General features: G+C 47.4%; 2 protein-coding genes across 2 annotated transcripts; both read right to left on the bottom strand.

The window, feature by feature from the left end:
* Nucleotides 1-1728: 1728 nt before the first annotated feature.
* On the bottom strand, nucleotides 1729-6380 carry LOC123135348 (disease resistance protein RGA5-like). The gene is made up of 2 exons (XM_044554382.1): nucleotides 5458-6380; nucleotides 1729-2331 (listed from the first exon to the last, which is right to left on the bottom strand). The coding sequence occupies exons 1-2, from the start codon at nucleotides 5895-5897 to the stop codon at nucleotides 1968-1970; spliced, it is 804 nt and encodes a 267-aa protein (XP_044410317.1). The 5' UTR covers nucleotides 5898-6380; the 3' UTR covers nucleotides 1729-1967.
* LOC123135296 (serine/threonine-protein kinase ATG1-like) lies at nucleotides 5906-22343 on the bottom strand. Its single transcript, XM_044554347.1, has 8 exons — nucleotides 20310-22343; nucleotides 20073-20228; nucleotides 19696-19954; nucleotides 19351-19567; nucleotides 19121-19244; nucleotides 18622-18804; nucleotides 6477-6938; nucleotides 5906-6397 (listed from the first exon to the last, which is right to left on the bottom strand). The coding sequence occupies exons 2-8, from the start codon at nucleotides 20214-20216 to the stop codon at nucleotides 5906-5908; spliced, it is 1881 nt and encodes a 626-aa protein (XP_044410282.1). The 5' UTR covers nucleotides 20217-20228; nucleotides 20310-22343.
* Nucleotides 22344-22414: the final 71 nt, after the last annotated feature.

Genomic DNA, 22414 nt, shown 5'->3' with positions numbered 1-22414 from the left:
GTCCACCACCGGTGCTGGAGCTGTATCAGTAGTAATGTTCATCCCATCAGAATCTTGTTGCGCCTCAATAAGGTGAACTAATTGCCTTTTGTGATCAGCATGGGCTTGTGCTTAAGTTTTGGACACGTACAATAGATAAGCAGCCTCGACATCTTCTTCGGTAGAATAAAATTCTTTATCATCAGCACTGTCGTAATCTTCTTCAGTAAAATAAAATTCTTCATCATCTTCTTCTTTGCTGTCATCTTGCTCATAATATTCTTCATCACTATATTCCTCTAGATATTCTTGCTCGTGCCCGTCAAAGTCAACGTAGATCACAGCTCCAGGATGATGCTGCTTGAATGCTTTCTGCAACATGGCTTTCAACTTCCTATCGTGTTTTAGTTTTTTGTCTCTGCACCTATATGAATTCCAGTGTCGTTTCCACTTGTAATCATCCCAGTCCTCGGAGCCTTTCACTTTGACCTGCATGTAACCCTCATCCAGACATAACCAGATTTCTTTGAGGGTGGGGGCTGGTAAGTGCTGGATGCCAACCGGTAGGAATTGGGGGGTCATCTCGTAACGGAAACACATGACAAGCTTCTCTAGCTTGGGCATAGCCCCGGCCTGAAAGGTCAGTACCGCCTTTGGACAGCGCAACCTCAGCTCTTTGAGTGCTTTGAATGCCCCGCCACCAGGAATGACTACCATTTCTTCCTTTTGGAATTGACGTTCAACATGCAAAATCTCCAACTCGAAGAAGGCAAGGGAAGACAGTCCCGAAACTAAATTGAGACCATCAGCCACCTCCCACACTGTAATTGAAAACTTGTGGAGGTTGCTGAGCTGGCTAATCCACCCGGGGCACCTTTCAAACCTTAAGCCGCCTAGATTGAGCTCCCGAATAGCAGAACCATAAGGGAATAGGGGCCTGCTGCTCCAGTATTGGGGGACATCAAAATAGTATGTATGTCCGACAGTAAGGATCCTGAGGCTGGAGGAAATCTTGGAGATGGATGAGTGCAAGGCATCCATACACATATCTCTGGTCGGTTCCTTCCCCTTATCGATCTCAAGTCTTCTCAAGTTTGCCAGCTTGCCGAGGCCCTTGATATTCTCTGCCGAGCTTTTATCCAGTTGTACGCCTTGGAGGGTGCACAGAGATTTAAGCCTCTCCACCCCATCAGGCAATGCTGTACCAGACCAACATCCATAACTGAGATGTGATAACCATCGCAAACACATAATATCCGATGGATATTTTTCGAAGATGCAACCCTTCAGATCCATTGTCTCCAAATGATGCAACTCCCCAATTTGATCAGGTAGCTTCAACTTAAAACCATCGAGACGAATCGTTAAGTACCTTAGCAGAAACAACCTAGTGATAGCAGTGACGTCTAGACCCTGCTGGTTTAGTGGTTGTATGTGCAGTACGCGGACATACTTGAACACCGGTAAATAAGGTACAGGCGAAACGTAGTGAAATAAGGCTGACCGAGCATGTGATAGTGACCCTTTGACTGTTTCAAAAATTGCAGTATCCTCTTTATCATTGCAGTAGACCGAGATTCGACGGATCTCCCCATGTGCCCATGCTCTCGAACCATCAGCTATATGACTAAAATTCTCATCAGATGACTTGGATCTCATAAGGTCGAGAATTATATCATGTACACTGCACGATAACACTTCATTACTGTACTCTTCTATCCTCTCAGGTTGGATCATACACATGTTGATGAGCTCTTCAAAGTACTCTTCTGCAACGTCTTCTACATCTAGCTGACCATTTGTACTCAACACGAAACCCTCAGCTACCCATTGCCTCAATAAATCATTTTTGTCTATCTTGCGATCCTCTGGGTACATATAAACATGAAGCAGACATGTCTTGAGATGATCAGGAAGATGTCTGTAGCTAAGATCCAATATTCGCTCCATATCTGCGAGAGGAGAATTGTCCCCATCAAACATGGCTGTTAAAGACTTCCTACATAATCCCATGTTGACCTTCTACTAGGATCTTTAGCTACAAGGCTTGCTATGCTGATAATAGCAAGCAGCAAACCATGGCATTTTTCAAGGATAACACTCAAGATGTCTTCTGGTACATCAGGGCAAGCATCTTCCATACCAAATATTCTACTAAGAAATAGTATTCTCGAGTCTTGGTCATTGAGTGCTTTCATCTCAACACGGTTTCTATTGCTGCAAGCAACATTAGCAACAGAGTGAATCCTTTTAGTTATCACCACTCTACTACCAAGATTGCTTTCTGGGAAAGCTAGTTCAATGTTACTCCATGCCGAGGACTCCCAAATATCATCAATTACAATGAAGTACCTGCAAACATAATAGTAGGAAATAAAAACACTATAGATAATTTTTTATAAAGGTATATCAAATGATATGGTATACTAAGTTTTCCAACATACTTCTGCCCTTAACTGAGTCCCACTTACTTTTTATGCCCTTACTTATCGACATTGCTAAGTTTTGCCCCAATCCCATCAGTTTATGTTGAAAAAACCCGTTGGCCGTGTACGTGCACTATTTTGGTCAGGGTGAAACCCGTTGGCCGTGCTTTTGGTCCAAAATACTTGTCTTACTCCACCTCTACCACGGTGATGTCTCTATATGGAGGAATGCTTAGAATCATAGGCTAGTGTTTTTTAATGATCCAAGGCTAGTGTTGAGGTGATGGAAGCTGATGTAGCAGGCATGAATCATGCAGCTCTTTCGATATGATACCTAGGCGCCAAAATAGTTATGTCGCATGAGGTAATCTGCATGCTCCAGGTAGTTCCCCCTAAGCCCCAACAAATAGCTTCTCAACCTCTAGGTACCACTCATCATTGCCCTTCCAGTACCTCTAACCAGCATTGTTTAGTCCCTCCAGTACGGACAACCCACGCATCACCACCAGGTAGGCTAGGTCCACATCCTCCATTATGGGTAAGTACATTAGTGCTATGTTGGGCTGGAGCAAGTCCCTCGCGGTCGCTCCCCAAGCGACGCCAAGGACAAAATCTAGAGCCGCCAATAGCACCCTACCTGTTGGCCTTTCCTCCGCTGTTGCCGCCAGCCTAGGACGCAATGGAGGTGGGGCACTATCAAAGGGGAGTGGGGTGTTCTACTGCTAGGGGGGGGGCCTCGTGTTGGGTTATTGAGACCAAGGGTCGGGATTTCCGGGTCGGCGGCCCAGTGGTGGGTTTGTCGAAGATAGCAGCGGGAGAATGCTGGTGTGTGGTGCGTCTCCGGCTGACACCGGTGGCGCTCCTTAATTCTCCTTCCCCGACTCATTAACCTAGATCACATTGGCATTCCCTTCCAAGATCCCATGACCATGTCGCTATTGAGTCTCGGCGATTCTGGACGCAACTGTTTGTCTGTGTCAGTTGTTCCTATGTTTCGTTGGCTGAATTGTCTCCACGGACGAGTCATCAATTCGACGACGGGTGCAGGAAGGTCGAAGGTGCTTGGACCTTCAGATCCAGCGAGGTCCATGATCAGCGTCGCTAATGAAGGTGCATGATGGTGGCCATGTCCTTGACGCTGGTGTAATCTGCTGCCACATGCGAGGCGACGAAGGTAGTGCCAGTATGAGATGTTGTTGTCTAATGTAGATCCGTTATTCATGCCTCTTGTAAGATCGGAGCCAAAATATCAAAATATCACACACTAGTGATTTTTCCGGTGCATGTGACATTCCTCCCTTGTCAAATTCTATGTCATATTGTGTTGTTGGAATCGTGGAAGTGGAGAAATAGCATATGATGACTTCGAGTGGGTGGTGCTTCTCAAGTACCCTGTCTTGACCTCCGCGGTAAAAGGCCTATGTGAGACTCTACTGGCTATACCTGGCAGTGGTGGTGTTTTTGCGTTGTTACATTGTTGACGGCATTGCTTGACCTTGATCTTCAGAGTGAAGACCCATGCTCTGGCCTTTGGTGGTTGGATTTGGTGACAGTAACGCTTGTGCATCGTTCCCTTCCGGAAGCATTGCTCTTGGAGAGCCTTTCTCGTAGTCCTTGTGTTGTCAAAAGATGGTTAGTGTCAATGGTCGTTATTGGATATCATCGCTCGTTGTTTTGATTGCTCTAGGTTTTTCATTTTTCTCTCTTTGTCTTGGCATAACTTCGTTCTTGTATGACTTAGATCTTTGACATTGTGATCCTTCTATGTGTGCTTATGCGTGTTAGTGTTAGCCGCATGCACCTTATTTATGCAGAGACCGGGTGTGCTTATTGTGATTGTATCCCTCAATGCTATATTATGTGTCAATAATAGACTTTCTTTGTCGAAAAATCAGTAACAATGGTACTGATAATGGCATTGGTGGTAAGTTCAACTTGGACATGTTAGATCAGTAGCAGTTTACCTAAATGGCTTAGTAACTGCACAATTGCCGTGGTGGTGAGAATGGTCGGTGGCAAGTCTTAACCGGTCAACAATGTGTTGAGACTCATGCAATGTTTCTTTGCAATTACCACTTCAAAATTATAGTATTTCCGTGACTCCAGTTGCGACCTCTCTCTCTTTCTCCCTTCCCTCTTGTGGATGGCTCTGTTCTGATGTAGCACCAGTCTCTCCTCTGTCCCTGCTCCAAGTCGTCACCGTTTGCAAAATGCGCTGTGACTCCACCTTCCATGGCCTTCCCGAGCACCAACACTGCTGCATGTGACTTCCGCCAGATCTTGCCGCTAGAATTGGAACCCAAACTATGGCACGAACTATGGCTTGGGTGGTAAGTTCAACTTGGACATGCTATATCAAGAACAGTTTACCTAAACGGCTGGTTAACTACACAATTGCGGTGGCTATGACAATGGTCGGTGGTAACTCTTTACCAGCCCACAATGTGTTGAGACTCAGGCAATGTGTCTTTGCATTTACAACCTCAAAATTATACTATTTCAGTGACTCCAGCCCCGACCAGTCTCTCACTCCCCCCTCTTATGTATGCCTCGTAGTCTGCTGTGATGCTGCACCTCTCTCTCCTCTATCACTGCTCCAAGTCGTCAACGTTTGCAAAATGGGCTACGACTCCACCTTCCATGGCCTTCCCGAGTGCCAACAATGTTGGATGCGACTTACGCCAGATATCGCCACTCGAATTGGAATCGGAACTGCGGCACGAGGCGCTGGATCCAAAGTGCCGCCCCCAACGACCACCATGGACTGGCAGACCACAGGCTGCAGCTATTGGATCTGCGCAGAACAACGCCGCTTGTCAATGCTGAGCACGGTGAGTTTGTCCATGGCCTCCCCCAGCAGCACGGTCGATGGAACCTAATGTTCTGCTCCGCCCCTACTACTGATCATGACCACGCAATAGCGCCGGCATTTGGCGTTAACACGTTTGCAAATAGATTTGGTGAAAAAAAATGGTACACAATTTTCATACACTCGAAAAATATTGTACCACCATAATAACCAAGGCTAATGAGATATGATTTGTGGTGGTACCTCTTGTTCTCTAGTAATCTGTGAAGTTCTTCGACGAGCTGCTTTATGTTCAGGGTTGCTGTATTCAAATCTTTGGAAAATTTATAAATAATATCTCGCAAAACTTGCATCTCATTGGGTTTCTGACCCACGGAAACAAAAGCCATGGAATGGAATTGTCCTTCAAGCATGTCATACACTGCCTTCGCCAGAGTTGTCTTGCCCAATCCCCCACCTCCGTAGATAGAGAATATTCTAAGCTCCTGTTCTGACACTTGAGAAAGCTTCTTGATTAGGTCATCCCTTGGCTCTTGGATGCCCACAAGCTGCTTTGAACGTTGGAATTGGACCAACGTGCGAGGATCAATGTTCTTGGTAACTGTGGCTGCTGCATTAGCGACAAGATTGTCCACATTGCATTCTTTATGATTTTTCTCCTTATCCTGAACTTGTTTGCACATGTGTTGTTTTATAAGTTCCCAATCTCGTGGTGACTCTGGCCCTTCTCCAAGAGTAGGCACAAATCGTGTGTGAGCTCGTTAAAGCTACTCCTGCTAGAGTCAGGTTCACTGTGCACCAAGAAGCCGTCAACAAAATCCTCTAGGTTATATGACATCTCCCTGACATTACCGGCCCAACGCTTGACCATGTCATCGAGGTTGTCCTGTTGCACAGCTGATATCTTGTGGAGTACTACATGCATCTTCATCAGCTCTCTCGAAAGAGACTTGATGTCTTCCTTGACGTTCGTGTCCAGATTGAACTCATCCTTGAGGAGCTCGCCCAGCTTGTGGAGCAGGCTGCCCATGGCCCCTCTTGTGACATCCATGGCTCGATCACTAACTCTCTGTAGGTAGGTCTTGTTCGTAGGTTGCCTGTGTGAAAAGTTCTCTGGTGGATGGAAATTACGACGATCTAGCTGTCCTCGTTTGCCATCTTCATAGATGCTAGATTTGATGGCCTTGCATGTTGAAAAATGAAATAGTAAGATTAAGGAATAAACTCATTTCAGTATGTCGGGATTAATTGATAAAACTAACCTTGCGCTTGCGGGGGGGGGGGACTGCCTCGACGGTCATATCGGGGTCTTGCCCTCTCTTGCGACTACCCTTCTCATATACAACCAAGATATCTACCTCATCAACCACTTTACCAGGAACCTCTTCGTGGAATATATATCGAGTGATATCCTCATCTCTAAGATCCCCGGTAACTTTTGTGCTCCGCACGATGAACTTGTCAGCATTCTCTATAACTTGCGGTGCACATTCCTGTGGCTGCGATGTTATTTTAACAAGACAATCGTTGTATCCTGGCTTCACGATGCCTTTGTCTGGCTGTATGGTGTAATGCTTGCTTGGTTTTTCAATGTTGAATGCAAAAAAAGCCTTTGTCTTGTTGGTTAGCCTAACCGACCATGACATCTCCTTGTTATTCTTAAAACTAAAAGGAAGCTCGAGCGGCTCAATACCAAGCATGTCATCTTCAAGATAAGTGCTTTCCTGTGAGAAAAAGAGAGACATGTTATTTTATTCCCAGCTAAAAAGAGTGGCCAATCCGCCCGGCAGACGGCGCGGGCTGCGGGCGGTGTGGGCGGCTGCTGGGGCTCGGCTTCGGGCTGCCGGCGGCTGCGCTGGTTTCCTCTCCGTCGCGGGCGTGCGGCGGTGGTGCGGTTCGGCCGATGGCGGTCCGGCGACCTGGTGGTGGTGGCCGGCGGTGCGCGTGGGGGTGGTGCTTTCACTTGACGGCTCTCTGCGCGAGGAGGCAAGGAAGCGGCTTGGACAGGGGCGGCGGCGTCGACAGCGTGCCGGCTGCAGCGCGAAGGCGGGAACTTTACGGGCCTCGGGGATCCCGGCCGGGCCTGTGCGACCACAGGCCTGGTATGTTCCTGCTATTGCGTCCGGTCAGCTACCGGCTTCGACGGTGGAGGTGGGGCCCTCCCGCGTGCCGACGGTGCTGCTGCCCTAGTCCCGGCTCCTATTCTTCCTTGTGCGGACCATGCTTCACGGTGCCGTGGTGAGACGGCGTGGGAAGCTTCATGACCGGGTTGGCGCAGGGTAAGGGTCTGTGTGGTGGCGAGCTCTGGGGTGCCTAAGGTGGAGGTTGGGATCGGGAGAAATCCCTGTTGGCTTGGCCGACACTGATGCGGTGGCGCTTGTGGGTACCGCCTGACCTTCCTGGAGGGCGTCGGGGCTACCCTTCCTCTCTCCTCACAGCGTACCGGGGGAAACCCTTGGCAGCAGCGTCGTCATCGTCGCGTCCCTCCTTGGAGGTGCTGATTGGTACCGGTGCTTCGGAGGCTCGGTGCTTGGTGGGCGTTCTTCGGTGGGTGCAGCGGCCACGAGGCTTCTTCGTTTTGTCGATCTGCCGTTGTTGGCATTTGTTTCTCTTGTATTTTCTCTTCTTTTCTTTTGGGCGTGACTGTGCTGCTTCCGCCCCAGCACCTATCGTGAGATGTATCGGTTGGTTACTTTGTATACAAAGCGGGGGGAAACTCTTTTTCGGCAAAAAGAGTGTACAATTTTTTTTAGGAAGTTTAGAACAGCAGCGGGCTCTGAGTTAAAGTACCCAGCGATTTCAGTCCATTTGACGGCTACATCAGGTTAAACCTGTTGACTGTTATGGTCTGGTACCTGATTGGTTTTTTCTTTTCCTTTTTTGGTTTTTTGCAAGTGAAATGCGTCAGGCAACATGTGTAAGAAAAGTCCCACCCCCACTACATATATCTCTCAACATGAAAGCATATGCCATCTCATCATTAAACATGCATGAAAAAAAGACCCATCTGAACAAGCAAATATACACGAAAATTTTCATTCTAATATGCTATTTATATGTAATAAAAACATTTTACGGGTGATTTAATAAACATTTTGTTTTTATATAGTATCAAACATAATAAATTATATGCATTTTTTAGTTTTAGCTTGTTATATTATTTCTTCACATATTCATGTTTTCAGAAAAAATAAAGCACATATGGCATCAGATGCGGGTCCACCTCGTACGTAAAACACGGAGAGGCGATTGAGGCGATTGCATGGCGATCAGCTCGATAGCTATGGTTAGGGTTTTGCGAGCGGTGGTCGTGAGGATAGCGGCGGCACGGGAGGGGGCGACGACGTCTCCAAGCGTGTTTGAGCCGGTGTGCAGTTCTCTCTCTGTCCAGGGAGTCATGGAGGTGAGGAAGAAGGAAGGAGTGGCAGCATCGAGGAGTTCAGCGGCTGTTCATGGTATGGCGGCGGCGGCGGGGGCGAAGACACAGAATACCGCTACTACACCGCGGTCGCCGGCGCAAAAGGAGGAGCTGCGGGGGCGAAGACCCAGCAATACGGACACCACTGGGCTCCCATAGCAGGAACGCCTCCCTGTCCCCAGGCTTGACGGCTCGGCTGGGAGGCTTGGTGTTGACGGAGAAGGAGGCTAAGGGTTTTGTCTTCAAGAAATATGAACAGGAACAAGTTCGGCTGGCGAAGTGGTTGGCAATCGAGAAAGCTTTCACTCCCAGACCGATGAATAATAGTGCGTTGGAGAAATCCATGGCAAGGGCTTGGGGTCTACATAGAGAAGCGCAGTTCAAGATCACTGGGAGGAATTTATTGCGGTGACTTTCGGTAGTGAGGGAGATTGGAAACACGCTCTAAACAATGGTCCATGGCAATTTGATTTCAATGTGTTAGTGCTCAAGGACTATGATGGAGTAACTAGGCCATCTGAGATGACGTTTGAATCTATGGATGTCTGGGTCCTGGTTGAAGATCTACCAGTAGACAAATGATCAAAGGCACTCGGTGAGGGGCTTGGGAATTGGCTGGGCAAGATTGTGGTGGTAGACGTGGAAAAAGAGGGCTACGCAAAGGATTCGGAGCTACGGTACACCTATTCTTGAGCCTCTTGTAAGGGGTTTTTATTTGAAGAAATCTGAAGACGACCTGGAGAAAACTTGATTTGATTTTAAATATGAAAAGATTCCGCATTTTTGCTTTGATTGTGGACGAGTGGTACACGGGGAAAATGGCTGTGTCCCGGCAGTGGATCCAGATCAGCAGTGGAGGGAATGGCTACGGGCATCCCCGGGTCGCTCGTTGGGGAATAAAGATGGGTCTTGCCATGGTCCTACAGGACGCGCTAACAGTTTTGGAAGTGTGAGATCTAGTGAGGGAGAAAGGAACAGCAGTAAGACAGGAATAGTCCATGATCTTCCTACGAAGCGCAACTTGCACAATGAGTTCACTACTCCGGCCGTTTCCCACACTAGTGGGGAGGGCAAAGGGGTTTGTGAGGATGACAATAACCCCAATAAGCAGAAGCAAGGAGTAGAGACTATGCGGGAGACGGACCTTCAGGATGATCTAGAGCAGAAGAGGTAGAGAGAGCTGCGCTCAAAATTGTGACAACGACAACAGGAGAAGCAGGAAGAGCTAAGGTCTAGGTATAGGCAGTATGGCCAGTGGGATCATGAAGGTGTTGGATCAGCAAGACAATTCAGTGGGAAAGAGCGTAAGCAAGGGTACTATGTGCGGAAGCCCAGGCCAAGATACATGACAGAGCAGCGCTTTCCAAGTAGCGGAAGACATGAGTCCCAGAGAGAGAGGAAGAGGAGGCCAAGGCAGTACTGTGTTTATAAACGTGATTCGGATAGGAAAGAGGGTAATGAAACATTTGTTCATGACATGAGGCAGAAAACCTCATCTGTGTTTGATCATATTGAAGAGCACAATGATCCATTGGAGGACCCTGCGAGGCAGGGTCGCCGGTCACAATGAGTCTATTGGCCTGGAACTGTCGAGGACTGGGGTTGGACTCGATAGTTGGTGAGCTTAGAGACCTGATACGGTCCTACAACCCAGCGGTGGTGTTTTTATCAAAGACAAAAAATAAAGTAAAGGCAATGGAGAGACTGAAGTGGAGCTTAGGGTTCATACAAGGAGTTGTGGTGGATTGTGTTTGCAGGGGTGGAGGGCTCGCTTTGTGGTGGAGAGATCATGTGAATGCGACAGTCAGACTGTGGTGTCAATACTACATAGATACTCAGATGGAGGTGGATGGGAATACCTATAGGTTCACTGGAATCTATGGGGAGCCGTTTGTGGAAAAAAGGAAGAAAACGTGGGAGGTGTTGAGGTATTTGAGGACCCAAGATAATCTACCTTGGATATGTGTTGGAGGCTATAATGAGGCAATTGTGCAAAAGGAGTAGATCGGTGGTAATCTAAGGTGCATTAGACAAATGGAGGAGTTTCGGGACTGCTTGGCCGACTGCGGTCTTGCGGATATGGGGTTCTCAGGGTACCCATTCACATGGGATAGTAAGCGAGAAGGGTCGGATAATATTCAAATCAGATTGGATAGGGCAACTTGTTCGTCTTCCATCATGCAGATGTTCCCGGCGACCGAGGTGCAACACATACTGACTGAGGATTCCGATCACCAAGCGTTGTTTATCGATGTTGCGTCGGCACTGGTCGACCAATCGGCGCAGCCGCAGCGACCCTTTTAGTATGAGGCGGCATGGACTAGACACGCGGAGTACGAGGCCATGGTGGCCAATGCATGGGAAGCGGCTCATGCTACCAATCATCAGCAGCCGGGGAAGGATGCGGCATGTAAGCAGCTAGCCCCGATGGCCAAAGCCATGCAAACTTGGAGTCGGGAGGTTTTTGGCTCTATTAGAAAACAGATTAGACATTTAAAGTGGCAGGTAAAAGATGCCAATGAATGGGAAATACGAATAGGCTACGGGCATAGAATCAAGGATATCGAGGGTCAGTTGCATGAGATGTACGAAAGAGAGGAGATTTATTACAAGAAAAGGTCAAGGGTGGATTGGATACAATATGTTGACTAGAACACACAGTACTTTCAAAACAGAGCATCGCATAGGAAGCGGAAAAATACAGTTAAGGGGTTACGGAGAGAGGATGGGACTAAATGCACGGACGATGAAGGTATGCGTGCGACGGCTGCAAATTTTTATGCTCATTTGTTCACATCAGAGGGGTCCAGGGATGGAGACAACATTTTACAACACATTGATACACTGGTCACGGAGGATATGAATAGGAAACTGTTAGCACCGTTTATAGTAAAGGAGATTGAGAAAGCATTATTTCAGATGGGGCCATCTAGAGAACCGGGGCCAGATGGTTTTCCGGCGATGTTTTATCAACGACACTGGTCATTAGTGAAGGTGGAGGTGTGTGCTGCTATTCAGGACTTCCTGGCAGGGAGGACGATGACGGATGGGTTTAACGACACCGTCATTGTGATGATCCCCAAGGTGTGCTCACCAGAGATGCTCACTCAGTTCAGACCAATTAGCCTTTGCAACTTCCTCTATAAGATTGCATCAAAAGCATTGGCAAACAGGGTTAAGGAGGTGTTGCCGTTGTTGATTGCGGAGGAGCAGAGTGCCTTTTTCCCGGAGAGATTAATCACGGATAATGTGTTGTTGGCATATGAGTATGTTCACGCTATCAGGAAGAGGAAGAGGAGGAAACCACTTTGTGCAATTAAGCTGGACAAGATGAAGGCTTATGACAGGGTGGAGTGGATCTTCTTGCACCAGGTAATGACAAAATATGGTTTCTCTGCTCACTAGAGAGAGAGATGATTATGAGGTGTGTAAGGACTGCGAGTTTTTCGGTGAAGTTAAAGGGGGCCTTTTCTCACAGATTTGTCCCATCTAGGGGCCTTCGTCAGGGTGGTCCTTTGTCACCATACATTTGCCTATTTTGTGTTGAAGGTTTTCAGCTTTGCTAAAGCATGCCCAGGAGAAGGAAACTAAAAGTGTATCGTTTGGGAGTACTGGCCCCACGGTCACTCATCTGCTATTTGCTGATGATAGTATTCTCTTTCTGGAGGGGTCCCAAGATAATTTTCACTGCATGCGTTCTATCTTGCAGGATTATGAAGAGGCATCCAGACAAAAAGTTAATATGCAGAAATCTGCTATATTTTTTGGGAAAGGCAGTGAGGATGGGGATAATGAAATTCTAAAGCAAGTTATTGGTATATCATCTGAGGCTCTTAGCAAGAGGTACTTGGGCCTACCAATGGTGGTGGGAAGATCCAAGGACGGGACGTTTAAGTACGTTAAAGAGAGTGCACGGGGGAAAGTTTCAGGATGGAAGGGCCAGGGGCAATCCACGATGGCCAGGGAGGTGTTGATCAAATCGGGGCTTCAATCTACTCCTACTTTCATCATGAGCTGCTTTCAGCTCACAAAGAAAATGTGCAGGAACCTATCTTCTATTTCTTCAAACTTATGGTGGGGCGAGACAAATGGTGAGAAAAGAGTACATTGGATTGCATGGGATAAAATGTGCACGAGGAAGAATTGGGTTCAGGGACCCGGAAGCTTTTAATCAAGCATTGCTTGCCAAGAAACTTGGAGGCTGCTGCAGGTACTGAATTTGTTGTGTGCAAGAGTGCTTAAGGCGAGGTATTTCTCGGACGGCTCCATTCTCAATGCCACTTGCCCCGACGGGGGGTCCTTCACGTTCAAGAGCATTCTGCATGGCCGAGACCTCGTCCAGGATGGGCTCATTTGGCGCATTAGAGATGGATCTCATGTTCATATTCACCATGATAACTGGATACCCCACAAAGGAAGCCTGAAGCCACTAGGCCAGGTATTTGTTCCGGCCACGACAATAGTAAGTCACTTACTGAATGATACCAACTCAGGTTGGGGTCAAGAAAAGGTGCAGAACATGTTCCCACCAGTGGAAGCGCGTGAGATCTTGCAAATACCTGTGGGGGGGCGACGGTGGAGGACTATCTTGCATGGAATCATACGGAGAATGGAGTTTTTACAGTCAGATCGGCCTACCACCTTTGCATGGATCAGAAAGCGGGCCAAAACTGGCAGGCCGGGGTCATCATCTTCGGTTGTGAATCATAGAGCCTGGCTGAATCTGTGGGATACGGTTGCACCAGGTAGAGTAAAAGTCCACACATGGAGACTCATACGTAATGGGCTTGCGGTGGCTCGAAGCTTCATCGACGAAAGATCAAACCTGGGGTTTTCTCTGTAGTGTGTGGATGAGAAGAGACGAATTTACACAGGTTTTGGAGCTATCCCCAGTCGGCAAAATTTTGGAAAGCATTGTACTCGGAATTGGGAGCACCGGCGGCGATCCCGCCGGAGTCGGTACGCTCCCAGAGTACACTATCTCAATGGCTCCTGAACTGGTTTGTTGATGCTTCGGATGATGCTTGAGCTATAATGGTCCAGGGTTTATATGCTTTATGGTTGGCACGAAATAATGTGCGAGAAGGTAAGAGGAGATGGCTGGGATGGTTGGAAGGTTAATGGAGGAGATGCAGACTGTAAATGGCAAAGCGAGCAAAATTCCTCGAGTGATTCCGGCCCAGAGGTGGAGCACTCCAGAGGAAGGATGGGTCAAGGCGAACGTTGATGGTGCGACCACCAAAGGAGGGGACAAGGGGGGCATTGGTGTGGTTTTCAGAAACAATGAAGGAGCTTTCATCGGAGGAGCGTGCCACTACTATCCGCTGGGCGGTGATCCAGCAAAGATGGAGCTCCAGGCATGCAAAAGGGAGGTGCAACTTGCGGAGGAGCTCAACATCACTAACCTGCACATTGAGATGGACTGCCAAGAGGTGGTACGCAATCTTCAGGGCGAGGAAACCGACTTCTCCGTGCTGGAACCAATGATCAAGGAGGTGAAAAACATGCTGGCGACAAGAGAAAGGTGGAAGGTGTCTTGGGTTAGGAGGACGGCGAACGGCGCCGCGCACGGGTTAGCTAAGGAGGGGGTGGCAAATAATCTTTGCAAAGTTTGGGTGCATGAACCCCCAGATTGTATTCGGCACATTATTTCGGCAGAAATTCCTGCATTCTATGAATAAATAGAGACGAGGTTGATTTAAAAAAAAAGCACATTGAAAATGTTGCCAAGTATTTCCGCAACAACGTGAGTACTTGCTAGTTGGTACACACCTTTGTTACACTATTATCCTTCTGATCTTAACACTAACGTTTCTCTCAGTTCAGTTAATATTCACCAATGAATAAGGCGACATGCATCCCTAAGTGCAACTTCAACCATGAATTAGATCAATATTATACGTATTGTGGCTCAACCGAGAGTTGGTCAACAGGAGAGCCCAACGGTCCGTCGCGTCCAAGTTGAAAGCCCTCGAGTCTGCCGCCATGCAACACAAGGCCGTCGTTAACAACAACGAGGATCTCATCGCCAAGGCCACATAAGAAGCGACGACGCACGCCCTACTCATGGGACGGTTGTGCTGACCCACGACAACCATTCTTTTGGACGCCGTCATGGCCGCGGCGCGCACAAGCTCATCGGCCGTTCACTCTCCACAGGGTCAGTCACCGAGCTCTTTCATAACTCAACAGACGCCCGGTGTTCGTCCGGCGCATGCTTCACCCGGTTCTCCCCGTCGCCGGACGACGGCATGATCGCGCCGGTCACCTCAGCCAAAGAGGTTGTCGTCGACCTCAACGTCACGCCTAGGTCAAGTGGCATCGAACAATCGCCCGCCGTGATGCAGTGAAAGCAGCCGTGGTCGATTCCTACGACCAATCTTCCCGAATCCAGCAACCTGTTCAACGAAATGCCCAACCCAACGACACCGGAAAATGATCTCGACTTCTCCAATTTCATGGAGGAGGTCATCTATAAGGGCCGTCATGAAGTCAAACACAAGAGCCAAGGCCAACCATTCAATCTCCACAAGACCCAAAGCCAAGATGGTCGCGCCTAAAATGGGGCTGACCAATTCGATGACCACAGAGAAGAAGAGGCTGACGGCCATGGCAACTCATGGCATGAAGACATCTATTGCAAACAGGAAGAAGAGGGCATTGACATCGAGAGTTCCACGAGCGCAAGAAGTTTAAACCATACCAAATGGAGAACAAGCGTGGGTGGGCCTCTCTCGACAAGCGTTGGAGGGTGATACAACAAGAGTGCAATAAGTTTTGTTCCAATCTTGAGGGCATCGAGGCCCGTCCCGTTAGCGGCATCGGCATGAAAGCCATGGTATGCCGACATGCTTGCTTATATTGATTGTCCCATACCTTGCTTATTCTGGTATGCCGACATGCTTGCTCATTTGTAGGTCTTCCAAGTTTTGTATGCATTCAAGGTCCACTATGAGAGCAAGTCTTTCAACCTCACTCATTGTTGGATGATCATCAATGGAAAAGAGAAGTTCAAAGCGCGGTAAGCTGCCATCAATGCGCGTGGACGGAAGGAAGCCGTTGAAGAGCATGGTGAGGGCGAGAAGCCACGGTCGGGGAAGACCAACTCCAAGAAAGAGGACAAGCGCGAGGCGGCGTCCCTTGCCTTGCAAGCTACTTTGCAAGGCATGATCGCCAACAAAGACCCGAGAGAGGAGAAGCGCCCACAAGACAACGAACAACAAATTAGGGACTTCATGGAGATGCGAAACAAGAAACTCGCGTTGGAGGCGGAAAACCAATCGAAGGTGCTAGAGATCGAGGCCACCAAAGCAGCCACCAAAGCAAGAGAAGTCCGGCTCGCTTGCATGACGAAGGGGGTCGAGATCATGAAGGTGGACTTGAGCACGGTCTCTCCGAGAAAGCGGTCTTGGTTCAAGAAGATGCAGGCCGACATGTTGAGCTTCGAAGACGAGTGTTCCATGCTGCAGTGTGCGGGCAGGACCACGGCCGAGATGGCGTGACTGAACTACATTTTCATTTTGTTTGTTGGCATGTGTGCTGGCTCACGGGCAAGTGCGCCCAGCTTGAAAACTGCGTATTCTTTTTGTATGCTGGCATATCGCTTACGTGAAAACTCTTGACACTGGGATACTAGATGGCATGATGTGTGGCCGCGGGGAATTTTGGCATTAAAAATTGTTTTAAATTGTTTGTGCGCGGACGAAAAATGGGTTGAGGCGTTGGACGCATGGCCGACTCATTTCCAAAAGGGGGAGGACATGCCAACTCATACCGACAAAAGGCAGACAAAGCGTGAGTCTGTTTGGGTCGCACGATGGGAGTTGCTCTAACCCCGCTAGTGATTAAATTGATCATGTGAGAGCACACGATTCACTTCGTCAACGCCTCACTTTCGGTCTAATCAGCCGCTTGTGCGCCTCTCCACAGGATCGAACCTTGGGTTTATCACTGTGTTTTGAGGATCCCATGAGAGCACACGATTTCCAAAAAAGTATTGTTTTCTGGAAGGCAGGCTTGAGCCTGTTTAAACCTGTCTAGTAGACTCGCCGCTCGTGTTATCCCTTCGGACCGCAGTGTGACCGTCTTAAGGTCCTCACCGTGGTTGTCCGACTCGCACGTTGCTGTTGCGCCGTCCCTTCAGGGCCTGAGAGCCATGGCACGTGGTCCACCGTGCGTTGACTTTGACATGGTATGCATCGTGTCGCCTTCCTAGACGGGGAACGCTACTCTCCACGTATGGTTTTCATCACGCTGTTGGGTTTTTCGCTTATTTCGAGCACCGTCACATCGCTTCTAACTTAGCCACCGCCACTGCCGCTCTTTTTCTGCCGCCCCCGCAGCTACCCCCGGTAGCCGCCGCAGTCGCCGTGCACATCTTCGTCTTCATCCAGCACCAGCTCGTCACCAGCGTCGTCGTCATCTTTCCCGACCATTTCATCTACTGCGACAACCACGAGCGACATTGGCTAGTGTTCCAACCGTCGTCGAGCCCTCCACTGCTGGCTCCTTCGACATGTCGTACAGCTCGTGCAGGTCCTGTCTATGTATTCCTGGGGCTGGTAACACCGACGTGTGCCCTCATCCATGACGTGTCGCTAGCTTGACATCGACCATGGGGTCATGTGTGTCTCTGTGTGTGTATAGGAAGTATATATATACGGGCTGCCCACGAGGCTCAAGCAATACAACAATAATTTCACCAGCCCCTCTATTCCATTTACAACTACTAATCAATCAAGATTACTCTAGCAGCCGGTATTACTCTAGCGACCAGTCGAACACCAAGGGCGACTGTTGATGCTATTGGTGCCGCCACCATGGTGCTGACACCAACATCTCCTGGCACACATGGTAGGGGCAGCTAGGCTCCGGGCTTCGGCCAGCAACTGACGAGGATGTGAGGAATGACCATCGCTACTCCTATCCACCTGATGAATGTGTGTCGTTAGTCGGAGCCTAATACCAAACAGACATCACAAGAATGCCTAGCATCTAAAGCCAGAGGCCCCAACCAAGCCACACACTGGGTTCAGAGCCCTAAGTAGTTCGACGGACTCTCTGTGTCGTCGCCGCCATCTTCCATCAATTCATATATAGAGCAGAACCTAATGCGCCCACCTTGCCAGACCTCTGCCATTGACACCACCATGATCCCAGACACTATCCTCCTCCTGCACGAGTCCATCTTCGCGCATCAGACTCCGAATCTCCACAACGCCATGTCGCCGAGATCCGCCGCCATCAATGCGTAAGATGAAGCGCCGCTCAACCAAAGAAGTCGCCCTCTAGTCCATCGAGCCCATGTGTACCTCCACAAATAACGCCCCAAAGGGGGAAACGACACCAGAGTGTCGCCGTCATCCGATCTACTGATCTAATGTTTCCCCCGGACATAGCAGAGAGTGGCCTTGAACTTCTCCACTGTGATGCCTTCAATAAGGGAATGACGTAGATGGCACTGCCACCGTCGGCCTTGGTAGTAGCCGAAAGCAAGTTTTCACCCAGATTTGTTCGAGGAATCCATCTCTCGTGCACGGACCGCCGCCACCACCAGCACCACTAGGCCGAACACACGATGCCCAGAGGCTGCCAGACTCATCGCCACCAGGCCTGACAGGCTGCCACGGCCCGGCTCGAGCACTCCAGATCCGATCGGGGTCAAGAGCCCCAGGTCGCAGCAGCTGCCGAGGCAGCACCACCGGATGGGGACAAGCCCTGCACCTAGCCACAGAACGAGCCGCCACGGTGCTTGGAATCGCTGCGCCACCAAGCCATCACCAGGAAAAACTAGGCCTCCACAATGAAGGAGGGAGAGGCGCGCTAGGGGAGAGGCACCGCCGCCACCGGCACTGCCCGGGCTTTGCCTGGTAGTGGCCCTTGGCGGCGGCGAGGGGGGGGGGGAGGATGGAGGAGGTGGTGTTCCACAAACATATTCCACTAAGGTTTACTCCTCTATTTTTTAGGGGATTCGTTAGAGTTGGCCTTACCTCGTCAGGGTTACCATTCATCCTCCCAGGTTCACTCAAAATGTGGATTATTTCCGATATAGAAGGTCTATGTCCTGGTTTTTCCTGCATGCACTGTACTGCCATGTCAATGCATCTAGTGACTTGATGGTATTGTACCGATGTTGGTGGCTTATTCCACCTGTGTCTCCATCTTCGAAGTACCTACATTTAAGATATGTTTATTGATTGTTATAATCCAAGAATCTTGCCGTGCAAATTATGTCAATGTCATGGTATTTGTATCCAGCTGGCAATTTTCTAGTTTAAGGCTACACGTTTGCCTCATAGTGTGCAACTACAGAAGTGCATCACTTCAACTCGCCACCATAAAAAAACTATCCACCCATGTGCAATATATCTACAAACATGTTTAAATTAGATATATACTTCAGTAGGATAGTGAACATATTCAAGTAAGAACAAAAGATCCATGCAGAACATTGTCATTGTTCTTAACAGTGAGCGAAATTACACTTACATTATTTTTGTGAGGGACGCCCTTACACCCCTTTACTAATTCTATGATTATGGCACCCAAACTATATATGTCAGCCTTGAAGGAAATTTCCCCATCTTTTTCGTATTCTGGAGCGATATATCCTCTGCAGGAAAATGTGATAGTATGATGCATTATGCCACAAAGTCAATGTATGTTTGTATGATAGAGAAATGTCATTTAACTAGTGGTTGTACCAACATATAGCTTACCGTGTTCCAATAGGTTGTGCCATAGTACGTGAGTTTTTATTTGGTCTTGACAAACCAAAATCCGTTAGTTTTGGAACCATTTTATCACCTAGTAATATGTTTGCTGGTTTAAGGTCCATATGAATAATGTTTTTTTCATTGTGAAGATAACACAGACCCTGGCAGATTCCCATGATGATTTCATAACGTGTTTCCCAATCAAGTCCCCTTAATTCATCTGTAGAAGAATATATACATACAACCAAAGGAGTTATGTTAAATTACATACCGAGCAATGGTAGATTTTTTTTATTGAAGGTAAGGGAGTGTACAGAAGAGATGCATCGAAATGTGATAAGATCGTACCACTAATATGCTGATCAAGGCTTCCTTTGCTGATATACTCGAAACAGAACAATTTTGCTTTTACGCTGGCCAAATTAATTTCTTCTGATTGAGCCTCTTTTGTCGGTATCTGATATGAATTAGAACAGAAGCCAAGAAACCTGACTACATTTTGATGATCAATCTTTGTTAGGATATTAAACTCACGACGAAATGGCTGGTCATCAATTGGGTTTACGATCCTCTTCACAGCAACAAATATCCCGTTTGGGAGCACACCCTGTTAGCCAGTGTTTAAATTATGCTCCGCCTTACAATACAAATGTTTTGCTTCTACAGATGGTACTTTATAATCGAAACTAGTTATCATTATGTATTGTACAAATAGTACATTGTACCTTGTAAACCTCTCCAAATCCACCCTGACCAATCTTTCTCTCTTCGGAGAAACCATTGGTGATTTTATGTAACAGTGCCAATGACAGATTCGTCGGGTTCTCCTTTCCTTCAAGTATAAGCTCCAGCACACGTGTGTCCTCCATTCTAGGTACACGCTGTTATTCAGAACAGTGGCTTAACAAATTAGCTTGCCTGACCGACAGATTTACAGAAATTTGAAGCAAGGGAATGCGTACCTGCTAGAGATTTGGCCATGTATGCAGTCTAGCAAGCACAAACTGGAACTGCCTCAAGGCGATCTAAGCACTGTTGGAATATGATATGGGTTTAAAGATAGAGATAAGGAGTAGATATTAAATAGGTTTAAACTATCTATGTCTTGTCTTGTGCTCCAAGCCTCTACCCCTCATGTGTCTTCCATATATACCCCATACAAGGGTCAGATCAATACAACGATACATAAAACAATATTCATCCATCCTATACAATTTCCATAAGCACATCAAACACGATCCTTGTGCAAATATTCTACCAAGGAAAATGGTAACTCTGAAAGAGAAAAGTTATCATGGAACAGGAGCAGAGCATGGAAAAGAGATCAGCACACCTACTAGTACTGAAGCCGTTGGTTGGTACTTGGCTTATGCAATAAAACAAACCTCTTATGAATTTCTTTCAGCTCCAAGTCTACACCTACCGCTACTGGTTAGCGCGTTCATTAGGTATTAGATTATTTCAACAATAATTGATATTTGGTCCCATGACATATATATTTAAATCTGACAGCATCACCAATTATGTAACTCCGACAGCATCAGCATCAGCAACCAAGGTGCTGACCACGCCAATTATGTAACCGACTTATTCAACCGTGAGGGATGGCTTTGTATTCAAATCAAGGCTTCCGGTTTCTACTTGTCCAGTTCAACATCACAACCTTTTATTAACTCCTCCCCCTGTCCTCTCTACATATCATAGCAAAATGAGTAAATGTACACTCTAGAATAACATATGTATGTCATCCATAGTGAAATCTCTACAAAGACTTATATTTAGGAATGAAAGAAGTATATACTACTCCCCTGCCGGTGTGGATAATATTTCAAATATACCTTCAATTTTCTTGCCAACGCATCCATGCTATCCTATCATTTCAAGGTACCTTCCGCTGGCGAACCAACCTGTGATAGGATGGTTAGAGGGACTGTGGTATCCCCAGCTCACCAGGGTTCAAATCCGGGTGCTCGCGTTTATTCCTGGATTTATTTCGGAGATGCTCATAGGGTAGGGTGTGGGTGTGTGTGTTCATAGGGTGAGTGTATGCGCGTGTATATTAGCGCTTGTGTCCGTACTGATGTTAAAAAAAGGTACCTTCCGCCGTTCTTTTCTTTATATACCCCTCCAAATTTTCAATCAAAATGATTAACTCCAACTGCGGCAAAGGTGGCAAAGAAGAGTGAGAGACTGTAGGAAAAGGTGATTTGGTTTTTTTGGATTTACAGATGCCGCCAGCGAAGGCTCCCAGCCACACGTTTCTTCGCCATTATTTTGGCAATGATAGAGGATCTCTAAAGTCTAAACTCAAAAGGCATGATCCACTGTAGTAGTTCTTTTTTTTCAAAAGAAGGATAACCCCCGTCCTTTGCATCGAGCGATGCACACAACCATATATTATTAAAACTGTAAAATTCAGATATACTGTAGTAGTTAATCAATACATTAATAATGCATCGATCGGCGAAGCCGCCGGCAATCACGTTCTCTGAACTGATTGATGTGCGTGATGCCACTTGGGCCTTCAGTTTTATCTATACTTTGTCACTAACAGCCAAGCCATTAAACAGTTTCATAGTGCTACTTGTCTTTTTTTTTTTGGAGATATAGTGCTACTTGTCTATTAACTACGCTAGCTTATGCATCCCAAGTTGCCGACCTCAAGCTTCAATATTTCCCAAAAAAATGACCTCAAGCTTCGATTATAGTAAAGTCAATGTCAAGTACCAACCAAGCTTATCGCATCCCTTCAGATTTTTGGCATGTAATTCTCCATACAATTCCCTATGCAATTGCCAGCTCCTTAAAATTGCCTTCTCTACAATTCACATTGATCAACCATCTAATGCATTTTTTGTTCATATAATCGACTTCTCCATAATATTCTCCATGCAATTCTTGTTCTTGTAGCAACAAGATAAACACCAGCCATTTACACACTTCTAACAAATTTCAACCAATAGTACTCATGTTCAATCAACAAATCAACAAATTTCGTTCTCAGTTCATACTTAAAAAGCAATGAACGGTGTTCGCTTTACTTACCACGAGAGGAGGAGGCTACCGA

Source organism: Triticum aestivum, chromosome 6B (genome assembly GCF_018294505.1).
Source record: "Triticum aestivum cultivar Chinese Spring chromosome 6B, IWGSC CS RefSeq v2.1, whole genome shotgun sequence".
In the NCBI taxonomy this organism is placed as follows: domain Eukaryota; kingdom Viridiplantae; phylum Streptophyta; class Magnoliopsida; order Poales; family Poaceae; genus Triticum; species Triticum aestivum.
The sequence above is the reverse complement of the archived record's forward strand: the minus strand, read 5'-3'. Positions and strand labels throughout refer to the sequence as shown.